Source organism: Periplaneta americana, chromosome 4, assembly GCF_040183065.1.
Source record: "Periplaneta americana isolate PAMFEO1 chromosome 4, P.americana_PAMFEO1_priV1, whole genome shotgun sequence".
Lineage (NCBI taxonomy): Eukaryota > Metazoa > Arthropoda > Insecta > Blattodea > Blattidae > Periplaneta > Periplaneta americana.
This window is the reverse complement of record NC_091120.1, coordinates 123,201,818-123,213,176: the sequence shown is the minus strand read 5'-3', so window position 1 is coordinate 123,213,176 and position 11,359 is coordinate 123,201,818. Positions and strand designations below refer to the sequence as shown.

At 35.2% G+C, this 11,359-nt stretch overlaps 1 protein-coding gene across 1 annotated transcript in view; it reads right to left on the bottom strand.

The window, feature by feature from the left end:
* Nucleotides 1-3,100: 3,100 nt before the first annotated feature.
* Nucleotides 3,101-11,359, bottom strand: part of Src42A (Tyrosine-protein kinase Src42A) — a 585,202-nt gene continuing 576,943 nt past the window's right edge. The window contains exon 8 of the mRNA XM_069823919.1: nt 3,101-3,373. Coding sequence (XP_069680020.1) covers nt 3,165-3,373 — 209 coding nt within the window. The 3' untranslated portion in view covers nt 3,101-3,164. The remainder of the gene's footprint in view (nt 3,374-11,359) is intronic.

Genomic DNA, 11,359 nt, shown 5'->3' with positions numbered 1-11,359 from the left:
TATCCATAACCAAAATGAAGCATTTTTAAATGCAGATTTTATCTATGCAAAAAATTGGAGCAGTTATATAAATTATGGGAAAATACTTTGTTCTAGTTCTAGTTGGATGATTACTGAAAAAAAGAAATGAAAGATCTATATATTTAACTTCTCCTGAAGTGCAATCTTAATGTATTCAGCATGGAATTCATCTCTCAAATATTGAATATAAGAACAAAGTGTTACCCAAATTTCTATGTAGATTGTGATTGTGTAACATTTTAATAAACCTTATATTCTGTTAAGACTACTGCATCAAGATATGTATTTATTACAATCGTATATAGAATGTTTAAACTATACTTTCAAAAAGAGGATGCAACATCTACAAGCCTCAAGAAGGCTGGAGGCATTTAAGTAACTTTTGAAAATGCCATTCTAAATGTATTAAAATTCTTTCAGTGGCCTGTAAGTGTCACAAAATACAAAGTTTTAATTCTACTTCAACATCAACAATAATATTACATGAATGCACTAATGATAGAATTTACCAGACATATTGGGTTATGCAATGCTGCAAGAAACCACAATTTAATGATTCCTGGTACCTACAATGCCATAATCAAAATTCACATAATTAAATGAACTAAGCTAATATAATCAATACATAGGAAGAAAAGTAAACCTTCTGATGTCTTCAGTGACTTCTTGGAAGGAGTCAATATCATTTTATCCCATCTACGAGACTTATAATGTAAACTTCCAGAACTTCTAAAACACATATTTTATTCTTCTGATCAAATACAATCGTCTATTACATGAGAGATTTCCGTAAAAGCTAGTAAATGTTGCATTCTCCTTATATTAATTATTACAAATGTAATCTTCATCTTACGATGTTTGGTGACGTATATACGTCCGTTGATGTGACATATTAATGAATTTAAATACTATTATAGTCACAATCATGCCATGGTATGAAAGAAAAATTACACAACCTCGAGTGGGAATCGAACCTGCGACTTCCTGTTCTCCAGTCAGGCGCTCTACCACTGAGCTATCGAGTTCGTCTCACGCCAAAGGCTTGGAATTATCCTTTCATACTGGCGACTCTGTTATAGAGTACTGTCCATAGCGTCTAATCTAGTCAGCACTGCTTATGAGTGTAAAGAAACTTTTTACAAATGTAATCTTCATCTTACGATGTTTGGTGACGTATATACGTCCGTTGATGTGACATATTAATGAATTTAAATACTATTATAGTCACAATCATACCATGGTATGAAAGAAAAATTACACAACCTCGAGCGGGAATCGAACCTGCGACTTCCTGTTCTCCAGTCAGGCGCTCTACCACTAAGCTATCGAGTTCGTCTCATGCCAAAGGCTTGGAATTATCCTTTCATACTGGCGACTCTGTTATAGAGTACTGTCCATAGCGTCTGATCTAGTCAGCACTGCTTATGGGTGTGAAGAAATTCCAAGCCTTTGGCGTGAGACGAACTCGATAGCTCAGTGGCAGAGCGCCTGACCAGAGAATAGGAAGTCGCAGGTTCGATTCCCGCTCAAGGTTGTGTAATTTTTCTTTCATATCATGGCATGATTGTGACTATAATAGTATTTAAATTCATTAATTATTAATTACACATTCCTGACAGTGATACCATAACAAGTTTCAACGAAAAACTGAATTCTTAGATAAAAATAATTTAAATTTGTGCTAAGAAAAGAATGTTGAAAAGATTCTTGAGAAACTTCAGTAAGGCAATCCTTCAATTCTTTTTTGTTTAGTTAGTACTTTCGGGCTGTATTTTCGAATAGAATATATTGTTGCAAGCAGTTATAAACTACTCATGCTGTCTGCATTGTAACACTTCAAATGTGCCTCCATCCCTCTGCAATTTCCTTGGTTATGCATACATTCTATCATTTCCTCAGACAGAAACACAACTCCCACCACCTCATTAGAAGTTTTTTCAAATGTTTATTCTAATGTACACACTTTATAAAATTACACGGAAATGTTATATCTATAATGCTATTAATAATTAATTCTAATGTCAAGAAAAATGTATACAGTTCTTTTAAAGCTAATTCTTGTAAAGTATAACCAAACCTATTTCTTTAATCAAAATTTTATATGCGAATCACATGTGACACACTGATTTGTCCTGATATTCCGTTTTGTATTACGTTTATTACATGTGCTCTTGATATTTATTATTCTTTTTTTTCATTACTGTGTTTAACAGGCAAATGCATCGTCCCAGTGTTACACTCATTTGATATCAATCTTAATTAACACAAGAATAACTTCAAAGATTATGATACCCTGTTTCTGGAGTTAATTACTCTGAAAGAGAGAGGGGGAGTAGAAAATATATATATATATATATATATATATATATATATATATATATATATATATATATATATATTTATATATTCTTTTTTTCTAGGCAACAATCACAATACAAGTGAGTTGTGAGTGTCTGTAATACATAGTAAGTTGTAAAGTTATTGCTACTGCAGCAGCTCACAAGCATGGGATAACTGTACTGATAAGTATAATATATTTCACGCTCTGCATGCACCACCTGTTGGAATGTGTTAAATACAATCTAAAGAAAAAATCATTAAGAACAGAACACATGTTACAATTCCTGTGGGTACATAACTAGTTATGATAAGACAGCTCTCCTTAGTATTTATACAGTAACTAAAGAAATAACTATATAATGCATATAGTTTGATAATGAAAGTTATCTAACATAACTGTCACAAAAACCTTCACGTCTCATATCTGACTGCAACATAAAAATAAAAATTCACATCTTAGCATGCACTCTTAATGGACAGCTCTCCTTAAAAAAATTAGAACCATCTGGGACTGAAGATATAAAAATGAATAAAATTCATAAAAAATTAGAGTCTGGTTTTTATACACATCTACATGAAAGGTAAACCTTCTGCACACTTTTAATATCATACACAGTATGCAGAGGAACGTCAATACTTTGAGCTCTTTTCTCATTCCTAAATAGGAACGTGTTTCTGCAACTGGTGTGATGGCCACAAAGGAGGCAATGCATCCCATTGCAAACTTCTTACATAGGGAGGGGAGGGAGGGGGAGGCGTAAACGTAGTGTTGAGAGTGGCCATTCCGGGAGGTGGGCGTGTTCTCAGTAGGCTGATGCCTCTTTGTACTCGGAACCTTCCATGGTAAAGAAGTCTTCAAGTTTCCACTGAAGTGTCTCAAAGGTTGGCCGTTTCATCGGGTCTTTATGCCAACATTCAAGCATAATATCGTAAAGAGCAGTGGGGCAGCCTGGTGGACATGGCATGCGATAGCCATGTTCCACCTGGTGGAGCACTTCTGCATTTGTCATCCCTGCAATGAAACAAGGACGTAGTATTTCATATTTATATCCATTACTGATTGTTTTCCCAAGTTACAAAAGATTAATACAGAGTATAATGTAAATTGAACGTAATTCACCTCCATACATACTAATCAGATAACATAAAATTAATTCATATTAAGGAAAAATGTGTGAAAAATATCAAATATGATAAACTTTTCTACATCAGAAATCAACTAGATGAATTACTGGTCAATAAGCTGCAACAGAAGAAATGGTGATCCAACTGCCTATCATCATTAAACACTGCGTATTACTGTAAATATGTCAATGCTGTGCGTGATAATAATGGAAGATCAATACACAATGCTCTAGGAAACCTGGTAAGAAATTTTTCTATATCAGAAATCAACTAGATTAATTACTAGGCAATAATTTCAGCTGCAGCAGAAGAAATAGTGATTCAACTGCCTATCATCATTAAACACTGGACATTACTGTAAATGGAAGATCAATAATAATAATAATAATAATAATAATAATAATAATAATAATAATAATAATAATAATAATAATGGTTTATTTAACATGACAGAGTTAAGGCCTTCTTTAACACTCAACCAGGAGTAAAACTGTGATACAAAAAAACACTATAAATTTACAAAGTAAAGTACACTACAATTTTACACACAACTGAAGTAGATAATCATAATATAATGTAAACAACAAGTCAGTAGAAATCAGACATAATATATAACATATAGAAAGAAAGGAAAATGCACAATGTGAACAGTAAGTCAAAATAAATGAGACATACAAAGTATAAAAGTAGGAGACAACAACAATAATAATAATAATAATAATAATAATAATAATAATAATAATAATAATAATAATGTGCCCAGCGGTCTATTTATAGACCAGGTGATTTTCAGCTACTTGGTGCACGGCAGAAGAAACAAAACATATTCTTGGCATCTTATGGATTAAAATTATGAAATAGATATAATATTTGCGTTTTTTTTTTAAATAAAAATAATTTGGGTGTTAATGGGTTAAGCAAGGTAGGAAAGCATATGTCTTATGGGGAATTAGTTGGGACCACAGAATATTTGACGTCATAGGCGAGGTGTCGCACAAAAAGAGGTCGCTATAACCAAGTTCTACTGTAATAATAATAATATCATCATCGTCATCGTCGTCGTCGTCGTAAAAATGGTTGTTTCTTGTGCACTATTTCTACACAGTGTTGTATAGAGTATTCGGACCTTAAATTGCAGTAGAACTGAGAATGGAATCTATTCGTGTCTTTCCTTCTCATGAATTTCACCATAAGCGCTATCCTTTTCTAATCAAACAAGGTTGCCACATTTCTGAAATATATATAGTAATTGATAAAAATACATACGTACAGAATTTGAAGCTGCATCTGTTGGCATTAATGAAAAATGACTTACATAGTAATTAAAGGTTAAAATGTCAATATAATGAAAATTTACCCCACATGCAAAATCTTCGGTGCACAAAACATAACACGTCATAAATCCTATATTAAATCCATTAGAAACTTTTTCCTTTTACTCTTTGTAAAGAAATATTCACTCTCCAAGTACATAAGTTTAAATCTACATTTGAATGATAAGAAAATGCAGAATGTCTCTTTCTTTTCAATCATAGTAAACAATTTTTTACACGAAAACACGAAAAATTCAGCCAGTGGAAAAGTTTTTTGGTGTTGACTGGTACAAGGGGTCAAAGCGGGAGAAATATCCTTCGAAGATGGAAGTTATTTTTGAAACAAACCCCAAGTCTGTAGCTCATTTAGTTCTAGGATGATTTAGGAAAGGGTGGATATCTGATCTGATTCGTTCTGATGCGCCACGTTAGCTCAAGGTTGCAGTTATTGTACAAAATACACACATTCGGTAATCACGGAGTTATACATTTTAATCTTGAGACGGTCACGTGCATTGACGGTCATTAGTAACTTTTATATTGTAATATATCCAATTATATACAAGTGAGGAGAGTAATTTTATGTGCATGTGTGCATTTGCGTGTGCGTGTGGTTGTTCTTAGAGTTTCTTAAAATAAAACTTGTGCAAGATAAAATAAGATATAGGCCTATAAGATATCAAAGTGTAAAATGGATTCTCAAATTAAGAAGAAAAGTTCCTAATGGATTCTCAAATTAAGAAGAAACGTTCCTTAGGTAAGCTTAGGGAGAAGGAACGCAGCATTGTTATGAACGTCCTGGACTATTTTTTTTAAAGAAAATGAATGTAAGTAACTCGGTTAGAAAAACTGCTAAAGTGACAGGTTATTCTGAGTGAACAATATACAGTATGCTATAAGGAAGGAACTAAAACAGGGTCCTTTGTGAACTCTCTCCAAGAAGAAGACGAAGAAAAGACATAAGAACATCACGAGACAAATTAAATATGATGCTATTGTGCAGACTGGGGTACGTCGAGTGATTCATTCTCTTTTATTTGCAAACATACCTCCGACACTGAATGTAATTCTGACAAAGGTAAGTGAAGACGATTCTTTGCCACAATTTTCCAGAACTACGTTGTAACATTTCTTGCATGACATAGGTTTCCGGTACCAAGAAGAGGTAATAAAGCTACTTTTATCAAAACCAATGAAATTATTACTTGGAGGGACAGATACTTACGGGAAATAAAATGTTTAAGGGCACAAAATAAACCTATAATTTACACAGATGAATCCTGGGTAAATGTCAGCCTGGAGTTAACTTTAATTTTTAGTTATTTAATGTGTAGTTGTGACGTTCCGCTTAAGCCACTCTTGCGCGCAATTATAGTTGTGACGTTCTGCGTAAACCACTCTTGCGCGCACTCTTCTGCAGTTGACATCGCAACAACGTACTCCTTAAGTGCTGTACTGCAATTTAAGATCCGAATACTCTATAGTTTCCTATTCTATGCCATGAGTGGCACAAGTTATTTTTCTAACATCTGCTCGTTACTTGTTGAAAGAGCACAGCGAGCTGCTTTCATCCTAGCTCAAGTTACTTGAGAGGGTGAGTAGGCTTTGTCTACTGTCTGGCTGTCACTTTGATTCCTGGTGTTTCCAGAGGGAAATGCACAAACAAGTGATAACTCCACGCCAATGTAACATCAACTGGGACAAGATTCCCACAGATTCCACTCATTTACTGGCGAGGGGACTGCTACTATGCCCCAAATGCCACGGATTTAACACTTTTTTTTAATTCAGTATGCTGCCATATCTGAGGGTGTGTTCAACATCCAAGATCCAACATCCCCAAGTACAGACACACGCCCTTGACTGTCTCCTTTACCCTCATACCCTCAATTTTTCTCTCTTCCTCCTTCCCTCCCTCTTTCTCGCACTCCAAAGTCTTCTTCCAACTTACAGCATCTTCGGCCCTCACAGTCTTGCCCTTGTTTGCTTGAACCCTAGCTCTTCCCTGAGACCCTTTGGAGGTCGAAAAATCGCGAGCTATTTTCGTTAGAGCCCTCAATAGCACAGTTTACCCATTTTTCACACTTCTGTTTTCGACAAATTGCTTGAACTAACCTCAAACTTGGATTCCATCTCTCTGAAGTTCTCCTGTCCCTACATCATACCAATATTTATATTTAAAACAGTCTTCCCTTTCTGTATCACTACATTAGATCATTCCTCCTCTAAAAGCTCTAGCCCTTTTGTCCATGATTCTGAGACTTTATCTTCACTTCGACACTACGAGGGACGCAACAGTGGTCAGATCACAACAGCCTGCTAGGAGAAATCCTTATATACAGATGGACAGCCCAACAAACATATAAATGGTATACCAAAAACAATCACACTCTTATTTACACATTATATAATGATAAAATAAAAAGTAGCAGATGAAACAGAAAATATTGCTCACTGAAACTCACCTCCTGTTTGTCCTGTTTAAGTAATTCGATTTTATAGCAATGATTTTTTTTAATTATGCGGAGAAACTGATAAACATTAATATTGTACCTATAATAAATTAGGTTCCGAATTTCTATCTTCTAGTTAAAATAAGATTATAATGAAACTGATCTTTCCCATCGCATCATAAACTATAACAGGTAATTGTACATCAATCTTCATCCAGTTATTACAGTTAATAATGTAGAGTTAATTTAGCTTGTTGGATAAACCGATAAACAAAGAGACAAACAGATAATAAGTGAATGAATGAATGAATGACTGGATGGGTGGGTGATTTTTTCTAGTTGGTCATTTAACGATGCTGTATCAACTACTAGGTTATTTAGTGTCAATGGGATTGGTGAGAGTGAAATGGTATTTGGCAAGATGAGGCCGAGGATTCGTCGTAGATTACCTGATATTTGCCTTACGGTTTGGGAAAACCTCGAAAAAAAACCAAACCAGGTAATCAGTCCAAGCGGGAATCTAACCCGCACCTGAGTGCAACTCTGGATCAGAAGGCAAGTGCCTTAGCCAAGTTAGCTATGCTGGTGGGTGAGTGGATGGATGGCTGGATGGATAAATGAATGAATGAAATCACTTATTCAAAATACGGCTCTTAATGGTTTGTTTCTTGAATTCTCCTTTTACAAAAGAAATGGTAGGTACCACAGAAAACACTGTAGTTCGCGAATTTCCCAAAAAGTTCAGTTTAGAGTAGTAATTTTTTAACTAAACTATACCTTACACTTTTCACACAAATATTGTAAAGTATAAAAAAGTCAAGTACAGTTATAAAATAAATAATATAAAAGGTAAACAATATGTGATACAAAGCAACATTTGTATACAACTGTCACTAGAACATTTGGAACAGAGATATTGTATGCCAACCAGGGAAAAACTCTGCAAAAGGATCATAAACCTTGATAGGTTACGAGGATAAACTTTACCAGCACTTGGATTCTAGGACAACCAATGGTGGGTGATACACACCTCCGTCTAGTAAGTTCAATTCAGAAGTATCGTGTAGCTGTGATGATGGAAATACTCTGAATAAGATCGCATTAATTAATTATATCTCCAAGTCTAAGCTCATTTGTCAGTTGCTTTGTAAACACTGCATTATTCTGTGTGTACTTACTTTCAGAGTAAATGTGCCTCAACTTCGAAGTCTAGTTATAATTGATTTACTAAAATATAACTATAGTAATACTGCACTAGAATCACTGCCGTCTCTATCAACTATTTACTCTATTCTTCCCCATGGTCTTTTAAACCAGTAGTTCACACTAGGCACATTTTGCTCCACGGCATTTAGTAAACTGCATTTAATGAAATATCTGCTTCCCATATTCCTATGATAGTCTGTGCATCACATCAGACATATATGACATATTTTGTAAATTAATTTTCAATCGAGAGATCATGCAAAGCTAGAGACTGTTGAATGTTGTTCATTCAATCATTCATTCATTCATTCATTCACTGTGTTCTGCCCAAAGGCAGGTCTTTCACTGCAAACCTATCATTCTCCAATCTTTCCTATTTTCTGCCCTCGTCTTAAGACTCCACATATGATTCATGTAACTTAATGTTGTCCATCATCTGGTATCTTCTTCTGCACCGAACTTTTCTTCTGTCCACCATTCCTTCCCGTGCATCCTGAAATAGGCTGTTTCTTCTTAGCCAGTGATCTAGCCAATTCCTTTTTCTCTTTCTGATCAGATTCAACATCATTCTTCCTTCATCCACTCATTCTAGCACAATTTCATTTCTTATTCTGTCTGTCCACTTCACACACTCCATTCTTCTCTATATCCACATTTCAAATGCTTCTAATCATTTCTGTTCACTTCGTTGTAATGTTCACGTTTCTGCCCCATGTCATAATGTCCACGTTTCTGTCTCATAAAATGTCACACTCCACATGAAGCACTTCACTAATCTCTTCCTTACTTCTTTTCCAGAGGTACACAGAAGATGTTCCTTTTTCTATTAAAAGCTTCCTTTGCCATTGTTATCCTCCTTTTGACTTCCTGGCCGCAACTCATGTTACTACTTACAGTACACCCCAACTATTTGAAGCTGTCCACTTGTTTCACTGCCTCGTTTCGAATTCGTAAGTTTACTTCCTTTAGTTTTTTCTCTTAACCATGGTCTTCGTCTATGATCACTAATCAATAATATGGTTTACAATTCCTTCTGTTTATAAGTATTTCTTTTGTTTATCAAGTAAAAATATAAAACTCGAAAAACTGATAAGTCCTCGTAAAATGATGACAATTTAAGTGTATTTCCACTTCTTTTCAGATGTATAATGAATGTCACTGTACTTCTAACTGTTCACAATGTAAACATATGATATTGGCGAGTATGGGAGAAAATAACAGTGCCTTCATCTCATGATCTCGCATTCAATTTGCATTTATACATAGATTTTCTCCTGCCTGCCATACAGTACTTTATAGTGACAGTTTACCCAATTTATCTTTTCTCAATTATTTTAAAGCAAATTTTAATACTTAATTTATGTGTCTGAGTTAATTTAGAATATGCAAATATGTTCAATTTACACTACATCTTTACCTGAAACATCTGATTTTAACGAACAACTTCATCAAATGTTTGGGTATTACTTACAAACAACAGAAACAAGAAACAATACCATGATGTACAGTAAAACTTCTTTCATGCGTTTCACACTTATGAATTTTTCACACTCATTCTTCCTCCCCTCCCCCCCCCCCAGGTCCCAGCAAAATTCCTCTACTTTCCACATTAATTTATTTCGGATATATGCTTTTCGTTTTTTTTTTTCATTTATCCATTTTTACACGTTTTTTAAACCCTAGGAGGTATGAAATTTCATTTATATGTTCTAAATCAATTTTGCTCGAACTTAGGTTTGATATGAAAATGTAAGAACATATTCACTGTCAAGATGAAGCCCACTTTGAAATTCATGAAAATTCGAAATGCTCACGCTTGCCTCCAACAATCTTGTGCCCTTTAATGGTGCTGTTAATGCTTTAGAAACAGTAAAACTGTTGCGTAACACATCATGAGAACAAATTATGGAACAGTTATCTCAATTTGAGGGCATGTTTATTCCTTGGGATCAAACAGTCTAAAATAACTTTTTGTAAAATAATTACATGTTATTAAATGAGGATCACAGATAAGCTAAGGTAAATTCAATTCGTAAAATTTTCTGGATTGGAGTTTGAAATGTAATATATCAGCCAGTTTTGGCTCTAAGCATCTAAGATTTTCTACAAATTGTTGTGATTCCTTCATTATGCTCCTTGCAAGCCTGCCTCGACTTTTTATTTATTCTCTAGTTTCGCCCGCCACATGGCAAATCTTAGAGAGCAGACGGTCATCTCCCCCTGCCTTCTACCCTCGGCACCCTTGTTAAGTAAGGGGAGAACGGTTTGGCCACCCAGGTAGCAGAAAGACTTTACTCCCAATGACCGGCTACTTTGCCTTGTCAACCTTGCATCTCCCACCCTACCAATGCAGCCAGTGTAGCCCACACAAGGAGTTTACTTTAAAATCCACAAGAGGGCATTCAGGCGAGACACGGATCGTTAAGTGGGGGAATTGCCTTCTCCCCATTGGTCCGCACCGATGTGACGTCACTAGTCACGTGATGGGTGGGGGAGCCGGCCTTTATAAGCTCGTTTCGAATGTGCTACGTGCTACAGCCAGTGGGCCTTTCATCTTCAAACTAACTACTTCTCTTCTCCTCTAAGGCTGGTATTCATAGTCGACACTTTTGACGAAAGTGGCTCTTTCATATTAGTGGTATTCATAGACGATTGAAGAAGTGCACTTCACAAAGTGTCACTTTACGCCAGCAAAATGTAGAGTTACAATTTGGTTGGTAATAGAAGTCCCACAATGCCTCTCAAAACAAGTGAACAAACAATAACAAATTAATGACCTATAACCTACAAATTACAATGCTTGTGATTTGAATTGGGAGCCTATTGATTGCGCGAGGAAGAAAATATATATTTAAAGTTGTTTTATTTCAGTTTCTAGTTTTTGTTGCCAATAGTTTAGAT